The sequence below is a fragment of the Sinocyclocheilus grahami genome, unplaced genomic scaffold, assembly GCF_001515645.1.
Source record: "Sinocyclocheilus grahami isolate Dianchi unplaced genomic scaffold, SAMN03320097.WGS_v1.1 scaffold7.1, whole genome shotgun sequence".
Classification (NCBI taxonomy): Eukaryota; Metazoa; Chordata; class Actinopteri; order Cypriniformes; family Cyprinidae; genus Sinocyclocheilus; species Sinocyclocheilus grahami.
This window is the reverse complement of record NW_015505186.1, coordinates 2,977,578-2,999,997: the sequence shown is the minus strand read 5'-3', so window position 1 is coordinate 2,999,997 and position 22,420 is coordinate 2,977,578. Positions and strand designations below refer to the sequence as shown.

The following is a 22,420-nucleotide window of genomic DNA, read 5'->3' as shown; positions in this document are numbered from 1 at the left end:
TAGATTTAAGTCCAAATGAGAGAAACAATAGGATATTACAGGCCCAACTGATTTCAAGAAGCATTAGTCATCACATTAATTTGTTTCCCATCAAACAGATTTACTGTACGTATGAGTGAGTCATATTAGCCTACATTAGAGTGAATATGCAAATAACGTTTAGGTTTATAATCTGTATGAAAATGAATAATGCCATTTTAATTCATATTGGTTCATAATTTAACCTAATTTGGATCTGGTGTTTCCTAATAAGCAGAACACACAGAATATCTCAAATAGCTCATTATGTTTTCTGTTTACTGGAAGCTTCACTAAGAAGCTTACTTGCAAGCATACTTGTTGGAAATAATTCTCATTCTGATTCTGAAAGCACTTTGTGAGGTTCAGTACAAAAAGAGGACGATTTATTTGATTTTTAAGTGACCACTTAAAATATTAGGTATATTATATTAGCGAAATTTCGCTGACAGTTATTTTAGGCGCTCTGTTTTAAGTAATATGCGCATGATACGAGACCCGTCTGAGGCTGAACAATTAAGAGTCTGCACATATCTGCGCAAAGGCTGCGCATTTTTATCCCCTTGATTAACCTTTCCTTTAACGCGGAAGTTGCGGTTCAAGTGCTGGGAACTGCAATCTAAAACACGAAAGAGATATCTCAGTAAATAATTGTTCTTTAAGGGTGTCTTGTAAATGATGCACATTCTCCATCCTGAAAATGCATAGTACTTTGAAAAACTGGAAGAAGACGTTTGCAGATTTTGCACCGGATATAGAGTTGACCTGTGGGGTAGTGATTGTGATCGTGCTATCATGTGGTTTCACTGTCATCCCATATTACTTCGATATTTCAGAGCACTTTTTCAGCCTGGAGTCCAGTGCTGTCATCAGCGGCCATGGTAAGAGTTATAAGTTACAAATAACTCCCTCAGCTCCCTTTTTCCTTCTACAAGGCACAAAAATAAGTTGAACTTATTGCATTTTGTAGACTGATGTAGTCTGTGACCCACAACTACTGTCTTAATGAATGTATGTTGGGCAGAACGTGCCTTAAATACCTCAAAATTAGAGTTTTGTGGTTTGCCGTCCATGTCTTTTATCTCTGGTGCCAGCTATGCTAATATACTCCTAAACTTTGACAGAATTCACTTTAGTACATTTAAATTTACATGAAGTCTCTTTTTGGGAAAACGGACCGACACTATTGTTGACATGTTTTTGAGCAATAAAGCGCTAGAATGAGAATGTCCCGCCTCCAGTACCACCCGCAATTGAAGTTTATTGGTTATTTATATAAAGAGCCCTACGGTTTACCCCGCCTCTTTCATGTATGTTAGCCAATCGGAAAAACTGGAGGTGGGTCTCGGGCAGCATCGACCAATGACGTGAGTTTGGGGGTGAGAACCCTGGGGCACGTTCAAGCTCAAACCGTTTGCGCAACATTTGCTACGGTTTCCGGGTTTAACGACATGTTTCCTGGAAACGGTGTGCAACGGGGTTTGAGATGCGTTTTCTCTTGTTTGGTGGGTGTGTCAGAAATGTCAGCCCAATCAGCACCAACATATATGTAAACCACACGGTATTAAAGAGACAGCTGCACAATGTAAATAACATCCAAATAATTTCACAAGAGCAAGTATATTGTTTGCACATGTTTATTTACATTAAAGGCAAAATAACTGAAGGTTTCACTGTCATCCCATATTACTTCGATATTTCAGAGCACTTTTTCAGCCTGGAGTCCAGTGCTGTCATCAGCGGCCATGGTAAGAGTTATAAGTTACAAATAACTCCCTCAGCTCCCTTTTTCCTTCTACAAGGCACAAAAATAAGTTGAACTTATTGCATTTTGTAGACTGATGTAGTCTGTGACCCACAACTACTGTCTTAATGAATGTATGTTGGGCAGAACGTGCCTTAAATACCTCAAAATTAGAGTTTTGTGGTTTGCCGTCCATGTCTTTTATCTCTGGTGCCAGCTATGCTAATATACTCCTAAACTTTGACAGAATTCACTTTAGTACATTTAAATTTACATGAAGTCTCTTTTTGGGAAAACGGACCGACACTATTGTTGACATGTTTTTGAGCAATAAAGCGCTAGAATGAGAATGTCCCGCCTCCAGTACCACCCGCAATTGAAGTTTATTGGTTATTTATATAAAGAGCCCTACGGTTTACCCCGCCTCTTTCATGTATGTTAGCCAATCGGAAAAACTGGAGGTGGGTCTCGGGCAGCATCGACCAATGACGTGAGTTTGGGGGTGAGAACCCTGGGGCACGTTCAAGCTCAAACCGTTTGCGCAACATTTGCTACGGTTTCCGGGTTTAACGACATGTTTCCTGGAAACGGTGTGCAACGGGGTTTGAGATGCGTTTTCTCTTGTTTGGTGGGTGTGTCAGAAATGTCAGCCCAATCAGCACCAACATATATGTAAACCACACGGTATTAAAGAGACAGCTGCACAATGTAAATAACATCCAAATAATTTCACAAGAGCAAGTATATTGTTTGCACATGTTTATTTACATTAAAGGCAAAATAACTGAAATAATAAGGGCACAAGTATAAATCTGGAACTTCTTTAAGTCTGTCCAAATATCATTTAGTAATTGCAATGACTTCTGGTCCATCCTTTCCTTAGGAAGGTGTGCTAGACACTGATTAACGTAACAAAAAAATACTATACATATTTATATATTTTGCTATTGTATTATGGAGTGACACTTTCATAAACTTTTCTATAGCCTAAGCCTACTCCTCTGATTAAATTATGGTAAATATTACTATATCATAGCACAACAACAGTGATCAGCAATAATGATAAGCCTAATACTCACAATAAAAGTAATACAGTCATATAGATCATAACACAGTCTCGGAGGTAAGAAGTGGATTACCCTTCACCTGTTTGTCTTTTCATCCTGAAAAACGTTGGATCACAATAATTTGGAACCACAGATCCCTTCACTTGATTGGGATGTTCTTTTATTCTGGAGGGCAAGGGCAGTGACTGTAACATCGAGCGTATTTTGCAGCATTAAACACGTATTTATACCGATTTCATCAGGTTCCGAAAATTCTTCAAAAAGAGCACAAACAATGGCCTTCTCAGCTGCCATAGTTGCAACTCTTGCGTCATCAGAACAGGGTGTTCAATGCACCATCGTTTCCGTTTAAAAAATGTTTTGCACCGTTTTGTCGGGGCTGAACGCAGCCCTGTTTGGAAACAACAGTCAAGCAAATCCCGCCAGAACAACTCTTTAGTTCCCGCCCACTCCTATAAAGCGTATAATCAAGTCAACCTCCCTATGCTCTAAACTACATAAATATGTGTATATATACATATTTTGCAATAAATTACAAATATGCTGTTTCTATGTACATAATCAACATCTTTAAATTAATATTTTCCTACTTATCCATCATTTTTATTTTATGTCATTTACAATGCTTTGACTGTAGACCTTAAGTACTTAGTCTTACCTTTGTTTGTCAGTTTTTCCAAATAAGTTTTTTGCTTCGGATCAAATTTTGTAATGTTTACTGGATTAGGTAGCGCACTGTGTTTGCTATATTATGTTATCATATATTAAAATAAATAAATATACCCTAAATACCTTTTTTGTTCATTTTTTGTGTTACTTAATTTTTGTTCCCTCTCTTCACAGTCTACAAACTCTTCACCTATTTCCTCTACCACAAGAATATGACGCTTTTGTTCCTAAGTGCCATCCTGATGGCGTTTCCCTGTAGCGGGCTGGAGCGAGGAATCGGAACGGTCAGATTCCTCTACCGGTCACTGCTGCTGTCGTCCATCTGTGGACTCCTACATGTGCTGCTGGAGTCACTGCTGTTCTCCCCGTCCAGTAGGAGCTCAGTAAATGGGCTCATCCCATTAGCCCTGTCTGTCCTGGGAATGATGACCATCAATTCTGTTATGCGGAAGGCGTATATTATGGGCGTCAGTGTGCCTACTGCATCTCTACCCTGGATTATTCTAATAATTCTAACCCTGTTCTTTCCAAACACTTTTTTCCTTTGCAACGTCCTGGCCATCATTACAGGAATGTTAAGTATCCTCAATCTTAAATGTATAGAATACTTCAGACTTTTTTCATTTTCATACGGCAATCCTGGATTGTAAAGCTGACAAACCTATAATGAAGTGCAATCAGTGTATAGTGTATTTTTATACTATTCCTTAACTTAGTACTTTTAGATGGAGTAGGATGGTTTTCATTATTAGAAATGTCAGAATCTAGAGCTTCCGTCTTGGAGAAGAAGTTCCCTTTTCGCTTGCTAAAGCATATAACTGGTGTCCAGTTCATTCCTGCATCGACCGAAGAGCGCAAAAAGCCACTTGACCTCACGTGAGTGATCAATGCCACAATTACATATGGTCACCCTGTTGTTTACTTTACGGTATTCATATTGCAGTGTGTAGAAGGTTGTTAGAGTGCAGATATCTTCCTCATTTTGAGCAGCTAGCAGTAGTAAAGTGATGCATTTCAACCTTTTTTAGGCATTGTTGGTATCTTTTAAGCATTATGTCTTTGTTGAATGTGTGCCACAGCCTGTTTAAGTAAAAGAATCTGAGAAACATTTATTTTAAGATTGTGTCAGTAGGTTCTTTAAGGAGGTTATTAATTTTATTTATGCAGGTCTTTAAAGCAGTCTTAAACAGAAAGTTCACCCAAAAGTGAAAACTCTGTCATATTTTGACAAAATTGATGGTCAAAATTCGCAATGAAAGTCAATGGGAACAGAAACTGTTTGGTTCCCAACATTCTTCAGAATATCTTCTTTCACGTTCTTCAGAAGATGAAAGTCACACAACTTTGAAAAGACATGAGGGTGAGTAAATGATGACAGAATTTTCATTTTTGGGTGCACTATCCCTTTAACCAAAACATGTTTGGGTTTTTCTCAGTATATTTTCTGACTTTAAAACACCCGACAGTGTTTGTGAGATCATAATGACATTTCTTTTCCCAATTAAGTTGAATGCATTAAGATTTAAAAACAAACAAATGCAAGCTTGTCTCATTTTAAAACCACAATGCTGGGCATTTTAATGCAGTTGCAGCTTTGTCGCACTAGGGGGATGAATTGAGGAGTCCGTTCTATAATCTTAAGTAGAAATCAGTGGAAAAGGCATACCAGTCAAGAAACTGATAAGAAAATAAGAGAAGAACTTACATATATTTGTAATTCCAGAGACGCTCCACCAGGGTCGTACCCTGTCCAGGCCTATGCTCCAGTAAATGCCAATGGTCAAGTTATAGGAAGCCTGCCCAACACAGTCGATGGTTGGCCTGTCTCACTGTATCCTCAACAGCAATACACATTTACTTCACCTTACGCTGGAGTCGGCATTGGTCACAATCATGGACATGGACACGGCCATGGACATCATCATGGTCACAGCCATCACAACGGCAGCCCGTGGATGCCAATGTCCCCATATGCTCAGCATCAGTTCAGGCCTCCAGTCAACCTGACAGGTCAGCCCTTCACTAAACTACCTCAGCCAGGAGTGCCATTCACACCTCTGATCTCACAGTCAGAGACTGGAGTGCCTGCCTTTCCCACAACTCCTCCTGGAGCCCCGGAGTCATTGTCATCCTAGAGATTTGATGCTTTATCTGCAGGTATCTTCTGATACCTCATGTCTCGTTCCTAGAGTTCAAACAGCTCCAGATGTGCAGTGATGTTTAACTTGTTTTTAATATTATACAGTTGCTGTTTTACTTAAGAACATTTTGTACCTTCAATTAAAAATGGATTCATTTTTTAACAAATTCTTTGTCCATTTTATACACTGCAGTATTTTTTAAACATGTCCATACAAACACATTTTGAGGCGAGACAGTGTTTGTGCATATTCTTTAATCGTCAAACATTGCATGACTTGGATCACAATTTTGCACAAAACATCTGATATTACAATGACACTTCTCTTCCCAAGCAGTATTAATGCATTAAGTTTTAAAATTACACAAATGCAAGCTGTCTTGTTTTAAAACCACCATGCTGGGCTATGCAGTTGCAGCTTTGGCTCACTAGGGGGATGAATTGAGGAGTCAATTCTATAATCATAAGTAGAAAAGGCATACCAGTCAAGAAAAGCTTAAGAAAATAAGAGAAGAACTTACTTTTCTTGTCATAAATGCACCTTTTAAAATGTTAGGAAAATACACATTTCTGTGACAATTAACACTTGACCATTTGCTAAAATGTAAAAAAAATGGTAAAAACAGAATGTAACACTCCACCCAAAGATGGGAGTCATGTTGATTGCATAATTGCTCATTCACTGCTCCTTAACATTAGTGTGAAATAATGCATAAAAAGAGTGGCAGAACATCTTGAAATAACAGGAAATAAGAATGAACAAACATCACGATCAAAAAAAATTTAATTTCCTGTAAGACATTGTAGGATGTCACAAAAACAAACTCTAAAGTTTTACAGTACGTCACAAAGTGATACTTGCAGTCTTTTCACAGAGATAAAACAATAGAAAGAATATGACAACATTTATATATGAATATGCTTTATAAGGCCTCACTCAAAAAAAAAAAAAAAAGCATTTTGCATCCTTGACCTACATTTGTGTATACATGAACATCCAATGCTGCTTAGGGTTCAAATGCAGTCAAATCAGATTCCTGTTGCAGTACGTTGAATATCCTAAACTCATCTGAAGGAGGAATGATAAACCATGCTTTTGTGTGATGTTGGAGTGCAGTATCTTTCATCAAAACTCTATTATATAACCAATCAGTCCAGGCAAATTCAATGTTTTAGCTCTAGCTTTTGGAGAAATTATGGCTTGAGGTAAAGTGGTAAACATTGGTTTATCAATTAGCTTAGCTCCAAACGTCCTGCGAGTAACGGCCCTTGGTCATCAGCTTCTTGAAATAGTCCACAGCTTGAGTGTGCGTCAGGCCACCCACCTCCTCTGCAATCTCATAGAAGGCCGTGTGCACATCCCGAGCCATGTTACGTGCATCTCTGCAAGGACACATATTCTCATTACATATGCAAGCAAATATGCTGCTGGAAAGAGATGCTGTGGTCTTTAAAGATACAATATGATACTGATGAATGGCAGTATTGACCACTTTATGCTAGAAAAATCAGAATTACATGGAAGCACTATAATTATTTCAAGCTATTTAATGTTCCACTGAAATCCTGCCAGTTGACTCCTAGTGCGGATTGTGTTTTCATCAGAATGTTATTCATCTGTGGTAGAAGCAACTTCTGGTTCTTACCCACAAACGTAGATATGGGCATTATTTGAATGAATGAGCTTCCACAACTGCTCCTTGTTTTTCTTCAGAAGATGTTGCACATAGATCTGTAAAAACAACACAGTCCACAGAATTCCTCTTCAGTTCCAAACTAAAAATGGAAATATTTAATATCGTGAAAACTCTTTTTCTGGTAACGCTGAAAACTATGGTAATGAAGACCAGTCATATTGGTTGTTTAGGAAGATGAATAAGTGGAAAAAAATAAACAAATAATATGCAGTGCATCTTTAAATTTGGATGCAAATAAATATATTTATCTGTTTCTTGTTTTTTCAATACAGTACAATTTTTGAAAGAAAAAAAGCTGCATTTATTTACAGTAAAAAATTTAATATTGTGAAATATTATTATAATTTAAAATAACAGTTTTCTATTTTAATATAATTTAAAAATTAATTTATTCCTGTGATGCAAAGCTGAATTTTCAGCAGCTGTCTTCAGTGTCACATGATCCTTCAGAAATCATTAATATTATTGTAAAATAAATTTATTTTTCAATATTCTTTGATGAATATAGTTCAAAAGAACAGCATTTATTTGAAATGGAAATCTTTTGGAATACCATAAATGTCTTTTGTTCAATTTAATCCATCCTAGCTAAATAAAAGGTAACCTGAGACGTTTTCAGCACTTTTAAAATTGGTTTCAAAAGGTTTGTGTGAAGTAATTTATAAAATGTGAGAAATTTGTATTTTCCTAAAAAAAAATGTATAACTGCATAATGCATTGTTCTTTACTCACCAAAATGTCATTGCGGGAAAAAACGCATCAAATACACAAATTTCTATCATGTACTCCAGTTTTCTGTTAATATAGGTTGCTGAATCCTTCCAAAACAATCTTAAGAATATACGTACAATGATAAAACAAATGCAAACGTGTTTCTTTTTATAGTCCACAAAGTTTACACGTATATACAGTGGGTACGGAAAGTATTGAGGTCCAATCAGTATAATCAAACACAGCTGGACTCAAATGAGGGTGTAGAACCATCTCAAGGATGATCAGAAGAAATGGACAGCACCTGAGTTAAATATATGAGTGTCACAGCAAAGGGTCTGAATACTTAGGACCATGTGATATTTCAGTTTTTCTTTTTTAATAAATCTGCAAAAATGTCAACAATTCTGTGTTTTTCTGTCAATATGTGGTGCTGTGTGTACATTAATGAGGAAAAAAAATTTACTTAAATGATTTTAGCAAATGGCTGCAATATAACAAAGAGTGAAAAATTGAAGGGGGTCTGAATACTTTCCGTACCCACTGTATGTGACCAATATTGGATTTTTAAAAAAATGTATTTAAAAATGTGTAATTCCTATTTTTAATTTGTATTAGTTTTGCCGTCATCTGCCACACACTTCAACAAGTTATCTTTTTAAAACACTAATAATTTAACACTGTTAATCATAACATTTAGGAAATCTCAAAATGAATATCCATTATGCAATACAAACAAATAATTTTATAGATTTCCTTTAGCCAATATAGTATAACATTTTATTATCTTTAATGGCGGCCATAACATGAAAATAATTTAGTTACTGGCCAGAATCTGAATTTCAGTGCATCCCTATGTCACTCACCTTGTGCTCCTGGTCTCTCGAAAAGGCAACGTTAAGCTGTGTCAGCACACCTGCCCTCTCAAACTCCTCCAGTTCCTGCTGATACAAGAAGTCCTCGTTCTTATGGCGACAACCAAAGTACAGTATCGTCTCACCAGCTTCCTTCCCTGCAACAGAGAGCAAAAACTGAGTGAGATACCTATGCTATATTATTATACACAAGCTGTGTCAAAGCAAGTTCAAGCTTCACCTTGTTCCTTCTGCCATGCTCTCTCCCGGATGAAGCCCATGAAGGGGGCGATGCCAGTACCAGGCCCAATCATGATTATAGGGTTACTGGGTTTGAATGGCAGGCGGAATTGGGATCTCCTAACATACATGGGAACGGTGAGCTTATGGCCGTTATCGGTCACTTCTTTGTTCTTAAGCCAGTTTGTGGCCACACCCTTGAAGACTCTTTCTGTCTTGGTGGTGTACTCTATCACCACAGCACAGATGTGGATAGAGGTTGGATAGACCTGAAATGAGGGTGAACAAAGCTTGTGTCAACCTCAAATTTTTTTATTCACGGTATAATATCGAAAACTGCAGGTTTTACCTTGCTGGAAGAGGCAATGGAATAGTATCGAGCCTGAAGTCGAGGAAGGAGCTCACACAGGTGGTCTATAGGAGGATTCAGGGACGGTAGATCCTCTAGAATAGCTAGTATGTTCCTCTCAGAATCCAAAACCCAACTCTGATACAAAGCCTTTAAAGGACCAATCAGATGGTGAATAAACATTTTCAAGTTTTGCTATAGACTACTATTACATCAGTATGGAAGCCCGTTTCTGCCACTGAATAAAAAAAAATTAAATTGCAACTTTTAATCTCACGATTCAGACTTTTTTTCCTCACAATTGCGAGTTTAGATCTCTCAATTCTGACTTTTTCCTCAGAATTGCATAATACAAACTCCCAATTCTGACTTTTTTCTCAAAATTGCATAATATAAACTCGCAATTCGGACTTTTTTTCATAGAAAAGTGAGATATAAACTCGTAATTTCGAGTCATAAAGTCAGAATTGTGAGATACAAATTCAGTCGCAATTGATTTTTTTTTCAGAATTGCATGATAAAGTCAGAATTGCGAGAAATAAACTTGCAATTCTGATTTTTTTTTTTTTTTTTTTTGCAATTGCCAGTTTACCTTACAATTCTGAATTTTTTCTCAAGAGTTGTGAGACAAACTCGCAATTGCATGTTATAAAGTCAGAATTGAGAGCTATAAATGTGCAATCCTGAGAAAAACTGTCCGAATTGAGAACTAATATCTTGCGATTTGGACTTTATTTCTGAGAATTGCAACTTTATTTCAGAATTGCAAGTTTATATCACGCAATACTGACTTTATAACTTGCAACTGCGAGTTTATATCTCACAATTCTGAGGAAAAAAAGCAGAATTGCGAAATGTAAACTTGCAATTGCGAGAAAAAAAGTCAGAATTGTTAAACAACATGTTGCAATTACCTTTTTTATTTTTTATTCAGTAGCAGAAACGGGCTTCCATACATCAGTGATTATGACGTGATCCTAACCTTTCCTTCAGGTGAAGCAGATGCCATCTTGCGCATGTTTTCTTGTTCTTGCGGATCAGAGGCGTACTGCGCTAGCTCATACAGCACGTTTGTGCGAGGCATGTTGTTGATGTCAAGGTAATGAGTCAGTGCCGTACGGTATGTGGTTGGACAGGGGAACGGGTGCTTTTTATTGGATTCCTCTACAGAGTTGAAACATTATTAGCAATCATAGCATGTTACAATATACATAAAAACATATTCTAACTTTTTAATTATATAATATGAATTTCAGATATTAGTACATACCATCCAGATTTTTGAGAGAGATTACAGTATCAAGATCTACTCCAAGTCTCTCTCCTATTCCGTTGACCACCGCTGCATCATTTGTGGGGTAAACAGCAACATGATCTCCAGAATCATATCTGCCAAGTTTGGTAATCAACTGATTAATATGTGGACATTAAAAAACTGCATGAATATATACTCAATAGTGAAGACATTATGCACAGCATGCATGCAAACTTCTTTGATATGTTATACGAATAACAGTATTGCTATTTGTAGTAGTGAGATTTCAAACCATTTTAGTTGTACAATGCTGTAATATTGAGTATAATAATTAAAAAATATAACTGTGGAATCTGAAGAGCTTGAATCTCATTAAAACCCTGAAGAACATGGGTTATATTACACTCTTAAAAAGGGGGGGAAAATAAGAAATTATATTCAATATAGAAATATACAATTATTTTTATATAATAAAGTTATACAATTTTATATGTATTATTTATGTATCATAATACAAAACTAAAAACAGGCTTAATTTTCCTCCTACGAAAAAAATAAAAATAAAATAAAAAGTATTTAATATAAAAATATAAAATAATGTTTCTATAATAAAATTGTATATGTATTATTTATGCAATACAATATAAAACTAAAAAGCAAATAATAAAAACAGGCTTAATTTTCTTCCTGCAAATTACCTTTTTTCCCTTTTCTGTTTTTAGGGTGAAACGTGACCTGGAAACGTTTTCATGAGATTCACCCAACAAGTCAATTATTATGCATACCTGATTTTAGAGTCTGTGATATCTAACTCGATGTGCATCAGGTGCCGATTTCCTCCTTTGTTCAGTTTACGATTACCAGTCACAGTTGCAAGGAAAGGATTCTTTGAATCAAACGGTCTGCACAAATCAAGTGAATAACAATGCAATCAGATCAAATGCTTTAGTGTAACATTTCAGTATATAATTTAAAACATGAGACTCTAGCTAATTCTAAAAAAAAGTCGTTCACAAAACCATGATTAAAAAACTTTACACAAACTGAAGGTCATTTTACAGACTTCTAAACAATAGAAGCATAAAATGTACTCTCAGATCAAGAGTGATCTTTTTAAATGCCGATCGGTGTCTTGAACTCACGGTTTCTGTGTCTGAAAGCTTTTGAGCCGCCCCATCTCTCCGGTGTACACTTGATTCATATTGATGTCATTATGAACCACCAGTTCAAACTGCCGAATGCTGAAAGAACACAAAAAGGAATGGAGATCTCATCCTAGCCTGTATTTAAAGCATTCAAAACACCTATGATGTTTAATAAGATGCAAAAACCTATTCAAAGCAGGGCAGGGGAGGTTTTTGTTATGGAAGAACATGATAAATGGATTTGCTTCCTCTAATATGGAGATGAGACACTGCATGTGTTGTGTTGCCACAAAATACCCATCAAATAAACATCACGTTTGAACTAGACAATCTCACACAGCTGGAGTGGCTCTTTTAAATTCTACTATTTGATGCCTACCAATACAAGACTGTATTGCAGACTGTTTTTAAATTAAAAGTTGTGATTCAATTATAAGACAAGCACATGGAAAATAAAAATAATACCTGCTGTCTTCTCCCGTGGCCTCCACGCCAAATAATTCACATACTGCAGGCCAAAACTGTTCCTTCCAAGAGATAAAATCCTCCTCCAAGCTACAAATGATTTAAGATGAAATAATTAGGACAGGCAATGAAAATGAATTAAAACAAGACAACATGAACATGTTTATCTATCTGTTTCAATCTTTTATTCACTCACTTGATGTCGTCATCCCCGAGGCCCAAGTCAAAGACCCTTTTTCCCCCAAGTTCAGCAAGCCTCTTGTCTGTATACTTGCCTGTGGCATTGAAGTGCTCATATGTTTTATTTCCCAAACCAAACACCTATGAAAAATTAGCAAAAAAATCATTCAATCTCTGCAAGGAGTAAAAAAGACAGAATGGAGACGCTTTCAATCAACACATACAATATTTTAAGGCTTAATGTCAACTAAAAACATTTAAATTGTCTTGTATTTTTTTATGCGAGTTCAATCTACTACAAGGTTTTACTTAATCATTCAAAACTTCCTCTCCAGTTTAAAAAGATCAAACTGAGATATGAGTCACCAAATGGAAACGGAAACTAAACCTAAATTATGACTTCTGGAGAACAAAAAAAAACGTCATATATATTCATGATTAAAACTGACTTCAATGCATTGGACTAATATTCAACAGAATAATTAAATTGTCTGCAGGATCTTCTTTGCTCCTTATAACCTCCTCTAGCCTGTCCCACAGTCATATAACGCTGTAGATGCACTGCAGTGATGTTTCCAACCACATGTTTTATCACGCTGTCCCACCACAACCACATAAAAGAATCTGAGAACTCCAGACTGAAACCACAAGGCTTTCATCCAGAATGCAGGTCCAACTTGAGCGGCATCTGGACACCCATGTCTCCAGAATCAAAGAAACAGACGATCCAGTGATCCAGTTCCATCTGAAAGAATCCCGCTAAGAGAGAAGTTCCGCTGGGATGGAGCTCTAGCTTTATTTGGCTAGGCCAGATGTTTCCATTTGGTGAGAGAGAACTGATGAGGATTCCATGGGCCCCTTAACTATGGGACAGCCTCTGGCTTAGGCTTGTTAAGAACTTCACCGACTGCCCAGGAAATAGGTACCACTCCATAAAAAGGCCAGGAATTTTGGAGGGTGCGAGGTTGCCCCATGCAATCTCTTGATCCCCGTTTACTCACCAAAGAAATGAATCACAAAAAAAAAAATTTGCTTTCTATGCACTTTGCTAATGTTGGAATATTACTCACAGCAAAATTGACCCCCTCTAGATCATCATCAGTCCCTTGCATCCAATCGTAGAACTCCTGAGCGTTGTCTGTGGGGTCTCCTTCTCCATAGGTTGCCATGCAGAACACAGCCATGGAATTAGGAATCTCTTTCAGTCTAGACAGCTCGGACTGCGAATGGGAGATTATAATGACAAAAGTCAAAAGACTTGAAAAGTACTCAGTTCTGATCTTGACTGATTGATTTTTAATAGTGCGCATTAAACAGGAAGAAATAATGGTGAAAGTACCAGGTCATACTCCTCTGGGTCAGCGGCCACGCCTTTCATGCCGTAGCGTTGGGCATCTTTTGCCAACCTGTTAGCAAATTCCTCAGCAGTCCCTGTTTGGGATCCATAAAACACCACAATGTTTCGGTTCTAGAATAGGAAGATACAGAAATCAAACATAATGGAACTCTTTTTTTCCATTGTTCAAGGTGGTGGAATTTTTGCCAATTATTTCAACTTTTTAGAACTTTACTAACTACTATGGGAATGTTCCTGAAAATCTCACCGTTTTCTTCATTTTCTCAATAAAGCTGGTCTCACGTATTTGTGGTGTTCTATGAAGAGAAAAAGAAGAAAAGAGAGAGAAAAAACACACATGTGAAAAGGCTGAAAAGCATGCCAGACCAATTCTTTTGGTAATGAATAGGGGATTGAGCCATTCATTTCTCAGCCTTTTCCACACAGGAGAACTTCCTGAAGTTCACACCCCTCTGAGAGCACCACAGCATTAGAACATGTCTGCTTTCAGTCATTGTTCAACTAATGAAAACCACAAACTTTCATGGCAATTCAGCAATGAAGAACAGAAGGCAGTCCACAAAGCGCAAAAACCTTACTTGAACATAGTAAGTTTGATACAATAATCTTATGTTTTCCACTCCTATTAAAATGCTCTTTATTTGTAAAATGTAAACAAAAAATTAATAAATGAATTAAAAGTTTTCCAAAATTTCTAAATAAATAAACTTTCTACAAATAAATCTACAAAAAAATCTAAATAAATAAACATTTCTATCTATCTATCTATTTTTAAGAATATAATTTTGTTTTTAAGAATATTGTTCAATAGTTTGGAGTCTAGAAACAGAAATTAATACATTTATTCAGCAAACACTAACTAATATTAAGCAGTACAACTGCTGTTTTTTACATTGATAAAAATAAAAAATGTTTCTTGAGCAGCAAATCAGCATATCAGAATGATTTCTGAAAGATCATGTGACACTGAAGACTGAAGTGATGATGCTGAAAATTCAGTTTTGCCATTACAGGAATAAACTACATTTAAAATATTTTAAAAAGTAGAAAACAGTCGTTTTTGTATTGTAATATTTCACAATATTTTTTGTCAAATTAATGCAGGCCTGGTGAGTAAAAGAGAGTTCTATCAAAAACATTTAAAAAAATCTTCCAGACACCAAACTTTTGAACAATAGTGTAGACTGTAGATTCATTTAAGCATGCCCAAACTTTTTACTTTGTAGAGTTCAGGGTTAGGGTATATAATGTATAATCAAACTATCAAATTACTAAACACAACCATCATTGCACTGGCAAGACATCACAGCGCAAAACAATGGATTCCTCCCTTACATACTTGTTTATAAGTCCAAATGAAAGAAACTAATTAGCCTCTTCTCATAGAGAATTCTTGCAGCATTCCAAAAGACCTTTGCTCAAAACCTTTGTGCAAATGAAAATTAGACACCTCAATTTGCTTTTGAACACCACTCATACAACACTGTTAAAAGACTATAAGTAATCTCTTCGAGCAAAAGCAATTACACAAAAGTCATAAATAGCACCTGAAATATCTATCACAACTGAAGGAACATCGCATAAACATCCATCTGTCCCAGACTAACCTCTCTGCAGCAGCCAGTCTGTCCTGAGGCAAAGAAAACATGCATCCCATGACTGGGGAAAAGACCCTGTCCTTAAGGGTTCGGCATACAAAGCACTTTCGTCCCCAAGAGGTTCAGATCAAGCCCTCAGACAGCCTGAGAAAGTCCTTTGGCTTGCATAAAAGTTCATTAGGAGGCTCTGTAGAAAACACATCGCTCTTCGGCGCAGGAAAAGGGGGTGTGAGGCAGGCAAGGATCTGAGACGGGCTCTGTCTCTCTCTCTCTCTCCTGCCATCTGGCCAGAGCACAGTGGTTGCAAAGCAACAGGAATATACAACATTTCCCATGGATCTCTGCAGCACAACGCTGTTACTAAACACCCAATCTTAAATGCACACACACACACACACACATAAACATGCATAAAAACTTGAATGCTCCAGCCAACGCAAACACAAGGAGTCCATTCCCTAATAAAACACAAAAGATCACTAAACAAAAGGCAATCTAAGTTTCTGGATTTCCTTCCGTTTTTAACACACGCCACATAAGAAATGCATTTGATTAAAACAACTAAAGAAGAAAGACTAGTGGAGTTGTTCAGGACTTTGGCAGGATGGCTTGCCTTGGACTGGCTGCGATCCTTCAATGTGAGTAATGTGAACCAGGAAGTGGAGAGAATTGGAAGAGGTTATCCTTTCCTGCTCGCTAAACATGTCTTCCTGATACTATAGTTCTCTACTTATACATCATTTCCTCCTGTATTATCTTCTGTTCTTTATGTATTGCTTTTTTAGAAAACACAATCAATAAATAGTAAAAAGGGATTTATGTTGGAAAGAAAAATTGTGCACACTATTGTCCAAAATTTACTTTTTTAATGTTTCTGAAAGTCTGTTCACCAAGCCTGCATTTATTTGAACAAAAATACAATAAAATATCAGTGCAATTTAAAATAAGTGTTTTCTCTGTCATTCTATTTTAAAATGAATTCCTGTGATGCAAAGCTGAATTTACAGCAGACATTCCTGCAGTTTTGAGTATCATGTGACGTGACTTCTGAAATCAATTGAATATGCTGATTTGGTGCTCAACATTTCTTATTATTCTCAATGTTTTGGTGCTTAATATTTTAGTGAAAACCATGATACATTGATTTCATGATACTTAGATGAATAAAAAAGTTCAAAAGAACAGAATTTATTTGAAATAAAAAATATGTATAATTATATATGTCTTTACTGTCACTTTTTATTTATTTAATGCATTCTTGCTTAATAAAATAATTAATTTCTTTAAAAAAACATTTTTGAACGGTACCTTGATGCTAAAGTCATCAGGCCTTTCATTGTTTTCAAGGGTGAATAGGTCACAAGTTTAACAGCACTACAACTGACTAGCAAGGATTATGAGGAACATTCAGGAAGAATAACATCCTGTGACTCCATCTGAACAAACAATGCTCATTTTCAAGCTCATATGTGACCTTGGACCACAAAACCAGTCATAAGGGTCAATTTTGTTTTATTAAGATGTATACGTTGTCTGAAAGCGGAATAAATAAGCTTAGTTTCCATTGATGTATGGTTTGTTAGGATAGGACAATATTTGCCCGAGATACAACTATTTGAAAATCTGGACTCTGAGGGAGCAAAAAAAAAAAATCTAAATATTGAGAAATCACCTTTAAAGTTGTCCAAATTAAGTCCTTAGCAATTAATATTACTAATCAAAAATTAAGTTTTGATATATTTACGGTAGGAAATTTACAAAATATCTTCATAGAACATGATTTCTTCTTTAATGCATTTACTGAATGAGCACTGTGCTATGTCCGAACTGATTGCACTGTATTTTATGTATAATCATCTTTTGCTCTTAACTGTTTTTTAACTGATTTAATTCATTTTAAATCAATTTTTAAATCATTTTAAAAGCTTTTAAAGTCCTTGTTTTTATTGTTGTGATTATTTTACTTCCTTTTATGTAAAGCACTTTGAATTACCACCGTGAACTTTTCCATGACATTCTAATTTATTGAGATGCACCTGTAATATGTATATTTGTGCTATATAAATAAACTTGCCTTGCCTAATGATTTTTGGCATAAAAGAAAAATCGATAATTTTGACCCATACAATGTATTGTTGGCTATTGCTACAAATATACCTGTGCTACTTAAGACTGGTTTTGTGGTCCAGGGTCACATATAATCCTTCTGTTTATTACACAGCTCAGTTTAATGTTTGATATCACTAACTGAGTCATTGACTGTTGAGCATTGTGAAAACCGAACAGGAAATTCACTTTTTTTCATACATGGCATATGAAAATTTGTGAACAAATAAGTAGCTGTTGGCATTCACAATGACACATAACCACTGTGTATATGAACTGTGTCTCAGCTGCTACAGACCATAACACAAAATGTAATGCACGCACATTCTCTCGATCCCATGATGTCACCACTTTGCAATGTTGGAACCCATGACCAACTGAACCACAAAGTGCTTTAGGAACGAGCCATGGTGCAGAAACGATGCTTTGTTCAAACAAGGCCAAAGGTCTATGGGGAGAAAAACTATAAACAGGCCATCCAACAAAAATATTATTGCAAATTTGAGCCCCATAACACAGTTTCTGCCATGGGCTGTAATGCATATGCTAGTTTTGTAACTTTATCATTTGCATTTACACTTTTATGGGATGGAACAGATATATTGTGCTTGTGTTTTACAAAACTCTTTTAAAGCTCTGATCAACATTTCAGTCGTGCAGAAAAATGTGTGTGGGTGTAATATTTCCCTCTTGAGAACAAATGAAGGGGGAAGGGGATTTAAAATCAGGCACTTACACTGGAGTGAATGGCTTGATCTCTGGAACAGGCTCTGTTTTTTTTCGGAAGAAGAACCAGTAGATAAGAAGTCCTGCGATTAGAGAGAAGAGGAAGATGTCCAGAGAGCTGAGGAGAGGCTCCGGAGTCTGCTCCTCATCGGCGAGCAGCTGGGATTCACTGTCTTCCATTTTCACAGAATTCAGAAAGCAGATATGTCTGCGAAAACAGATTGTTTTCATCACTTAGTATTAGTCTACAATTGATTGAAGGGACTTACGCATACATACATACATACATACATACACACACACACACATAAATTAGGAAGTCACACTATATATACACATATACAATTTGTATTTATATAATTTAATAATCATATATAAAATGTAAAAAAAAATTAATAGATAGACAGTATAGATAGATAGTTTTAAAAACGTTTGCATTTTTACTTGCATAGTTTGTGGCCATGTAGGTAACATAATATACGGTGGCATGCAAAACTTTGGGAACCCCTTGCAGAATCTGTGAAAATGTGAATAATTTTAACAAAATAAGAGAGATCATACAAAATGCATGTTATTTGTTATTTAGTACTGTGCCCTGAGTAAGATATTTTACTTTTTTTTTTTTTACATATAGTCCACAAGACAAAAACAAATTGCTTAAATTATTAAAATAACCCCCTTCAAAAGTTTGGGAACCCTGGGTTCTTAATATTAGCTGATTGGCATGTCACCATATTCTAATTTGCTGAGATAGTGAATTGGTGGGTTTTTGTTAAATGTGAGCCAAAATCATCACAATTAAAAGAACCAAAGACTTAAACTACTTCCGTCTGTGTGCATTGAATGTATTTAATACACGAGTTTCACAATTTGAGTTGAATTACTGAATAAATGAACTTTTCCATGACATTCTAATTTATTGAGATGCACCTGTAATATGTATATTTGTGCTATATAAATAAACTTGCCTTGCCTAATGATTTTTGGCATAAAAGAAAAATCGATAATTTTGACCCATACAATGTATTGTTGGCTATTGCTACAAATATACCTGTGCTACTTAAGACTGGTTTTGTGGTCCAGGGTCACATATAATCCTTCTGTTTATTACACAGCTCAGTTTAATGTTTGATATCACTAACTGAGTCATTGACTGTTGAGCATTGTGAAAACCGAACAGGAAATTCACTTTTTTTTCATACATGGCATATGAAAATTTGTGAACAAATAAGTAGCTGTTGGCATTCACAATGACACATAACCACTGTGTATATGAACTGTGTCTCAGCTGCTACAGACCATAACACAAAATGTAATGCACGCACATTCTCTCGATCCCATGATGTCACCACTTTGCAATGTTGGAACCCATGACCAACTGAACCACAAAGTGCTTTAGGAACGAGCCATGGTGCAGAAACGATGCTTTGTTCAAACAAGGCCAAAGGTCTATGGGGAGAAAAACTATAAACAGGCCATCCAACAAAAATATTATTGCAAATTTGAGCCCCATAACACAGTTTCTGCCATGGGCTGTAATGCATATGCTAGTTTTGTAACTTTATCATTTGCATTTACACTTTTATGGGATGGAACAGATATATTGTGCTTGTGTTTTACAAAACTCTTTTAAAGCTCTGATCAACATTTCAGTCGTGCAGAAAAATGTGTGTGGGTGTAATATTTCCCTCTTGAGAACAAATGAAGGGGGAAGGGGATTTAAAATCAGGCACTTACACTGGAGTGAATGGCTTGATCTCTGGAACAGGCTCTGTTTTTTTTCGGAAGAAGAACCAGTAGATAAGAAGTCCTGCGATTAGAGAGAAGAGGAAGATGTCCAGAGAGCTGAGGAGAGGCTCCGGAGTCTGCTCCTCATCGGCGAGCAGCTGGGATTCACTGTCTTCCATTTTCACAGAATTCAGAAAGCAGATATGTCTGCGAAAACAGATTGTTTTCATCACTTAGTATTAGTCTACAATTGATTGAAGGGACTTACGCATACATACATACATACATACACACACACACACATAAATTAGGAAGTCACACTATATATACACATATACAATTTGTATTTATATAATTTAATAATCATATATAAAATGTAAAAAAAATTGAATAGATAGACAGTATAGATAGATAGTTTTAAAAACGTTTGCATTTTTACTTGCATAGTTTGTGGCCATGTAGGTAACATAATATACGGTGGCATGCAAAACTTTGGGAACCCCTTGCAGAATCTGTGAAAATGTGAATAATTTTAACAAAATAAGAGAGATCATACAAAATGCATGTTATTTGTTATTTAGTACTGTGCCCTGAGTAAGATATTTTACTTTTTTTTTTTTTACATATAGTCCACAAGACAAAAACAAATTGCTTAAATTATTAAAATAACCCCCTTCAAAAGTTTGGGAACCCTGGGTTCTTAATACTGTGTGTGGTTACCTGGATGATCCAAAACTGTTTTTCTTTTTTTTTGTTATGGTTGTTCAGGAGTCTCTTGTTTGTTCTGAACAGTTAAACTGAGCCCTGTTCTTCAGAAAAATCCTCCATATCCCGCAGATTCTTCAGTTTTCCAGCATCTTTTGCATATTTGAACCCTTTCCAGCAGTGACTGTATGATTCTGAAATCCATCTTTTCAGACTGAGGACAATTGAGGGGCTCAAACACAACTATTAAAAAAGGTTCAAACATTCACTGATGCTCCAGAAGGAAACACCATGCATTAAGAGCCGGGGGGTGAAAACTTTTTGATCATGTCATCGTGTTTCCTTCTGGAGCATCAGTGAATGTTTGAACCTTTTTTAATATGTTAAAAAATGTTTGAACCTTTTTTAATCTGAAGAACAGGGCTCAGTTTAACTTGTGACTGTCATGTTGTGCCCTCTTTTGAAGACTCAATGTAATTGCATAATGATGACCAATTACAAAACACCCTTTCCTTTGAAGGACTTTCGTCAATTGCTAATTAAATGTCAGTCCTTACACAGAAACTTTTATCGCTCAATAACAGCCATGACGTGTTACAAAATAGCCCTCATGTCTTAAAAAGCAGAAGTACTGTACTACTGACATGTTTTTGGACATTTAACATGTCTTTGTATAAATATTTTGACGTCCATTGTACATGAATATGTCAATCACTCAGTATCACGTCGCAAAGTCACATTGTGTAACGTTACCATCTGATACTATCACTTAGCTGATTGGCATGTCACCATATTCTAATTTGCTGAGATAGTGAATTGGTGGGTTTTTGTTAAATGTGAGCCAAAATCATCACAATTAAAAGAACCAAAGACTTAAACTACTTCCGTCTGTGTGCATTGAATGTATTTAATACACGAGTTTCACAATTTGAGTTGAATTACTGAATAAATGAACTTTTCCATGACATTCTAATTTATTGAGATGCACCTGTAATATGTATATTTGTGCTATATAAATAAACTTGCCTTGCCTAATGATTTTTGGCATAAAAGAAAAATCGATAATTTTGACCCATACAATGTATTGTTGGCTATTGCTACAAATATACCTGTGCTACTTAAGACTGGTTTTGTGGTCCAGGGTCACATATAATCCTTCTGTTTATTACACAGCTCAGTTTAATGTTTGATATCACTAACTGAGTCATTGACTGTTGAGCATTGTGAAAACCGAACAGGAAATTCACTTTTTTTCATACATGGCATATGAAAATTTGTGAACAAATAAGTAGCTGTTGGCATTCACAATGACACATAACCACTGTGTATATGAACTGTGTCTCAGCTGCTACAGACCATAACACAAAATGTAATGCACGCACATTCTCTCGATCCCATGATGTCACCACTTTGCAATGTTGGAACCCATGACCAACTGAACCACAAAGTGCTTTAGGAACGAGCCATGGTGCAGAAACGATGCTTTGTTCAAACAAGGCCAAAGGTCTATGGGGAGAAAAACTATAAACAGGCCATCCAACAAAAATATTATTGCAAATTTGAGCCCCATAACACAGTTTCTGCCATGGGCTGTAATGCATATGCTAGTTTTGTAACTTTATCATTTGCATTTACACTTTTATGGGATGGAACAGATATATTGTGC

The 22,420-nt window shown here is 36.1% G+C and overlaps 2 protein-coding genes across 5 annotated transcripts; one reads left to right on the top strand and one right to left on the bottom strand.

Annotated features, from left to right (window-relative positions):
* The first annotated feature begins 596 nt into the window (after positions 1 to 596).
* Positions 597 to 6,593, top strand: LOC107589241 (rhomboid domain-containing protein 2). 2 transcript variants are annotated; one of them, XM_016277625.1, is made up of 5 exons: positions 597 to 818; positions 1,686 to 1,766; positions 3,673 to 4,077; positions 4,224 to 4,374; positions 5,222 to 6,593. In XM_016277625.1, the coding sequence occupies exons 1-5, from the start codon at positions 719 to 721 to the stop codon at positions 5,631 to 5,633; spliced, it is 1,149 nt and encodes a 382-aa protein (XP_016133111.1). In that variant the 5' UTR covers positions 597 to 718; the 3' UTR covers positions 5,634 to 6,593. The 2 variants fall into 2 exon arrangements, with proteins under 2 accessions (XP_016133111.1, XP_016133118.1); XM_016277632.1 differs by lacking the exon at positions 1,686 to 1,766 and having other exon boundaries at positions 597 to 899.
* A 78-nt stretch (positions 6,594 to 6,671) lies between these two features.
* Positions 6,672 to 18,534, bottom strand: LOC107589225 (NADPH--cytochrome P450 reductase-like). Of its 3 annotated transcripts, none has more exons than XM_016277595.1 (15): positions 18,332 to 18,534; positions 14,139 to 14,187; positions 13,874 to 14,002; positions 13,605 to 13,754; positions 12,551 to 12,675; positions 12,355 to 12,444; positions 11,887 to 11,985; positions 11,530 to 11,646; positions 10,760 to 10,878; positions 10,472 to 10,653; positions 9,490 to 9,639; positions 9,142 to 9,409; positions 8,913 to 9,058; positions 7,285 to 7,370; positions 6,672 to 7,021 (listed from the first exon to the last, which is right to left on the bottom strand). In XM_016277595.1, exons 1-15 carry the CDS (start codon positions 18,499 to 18,501, stop codon positions 6,877 to 6,879), a joined length of 2,025 nt encoding a protein of 674 aa, XP_016133081.1. In that variant the 5' UTR covers positions 18,502 to 18,534; the 3' UTR covers positions 6,672 to 6,876. The 3 variants fall into 3 exon arrangements, with proteins under 3 accessions (XP_016133081.1, XP_016133089.1, XP_016133098.1); XM_016277603.1 differs by lacking the exon at positions 18,332 to 18,534 and adding an exon at positions 15,499 to 15,748; XM_016277612.1 differs by lacking the exon at positions 18,332 to 18,534 and having other exon boundaries at positions 13,874 to 13,965; positions 14,139 to 14,155.
* Positions 18,535 to 22,420: the final 3,886 nt, after the last annotated feature.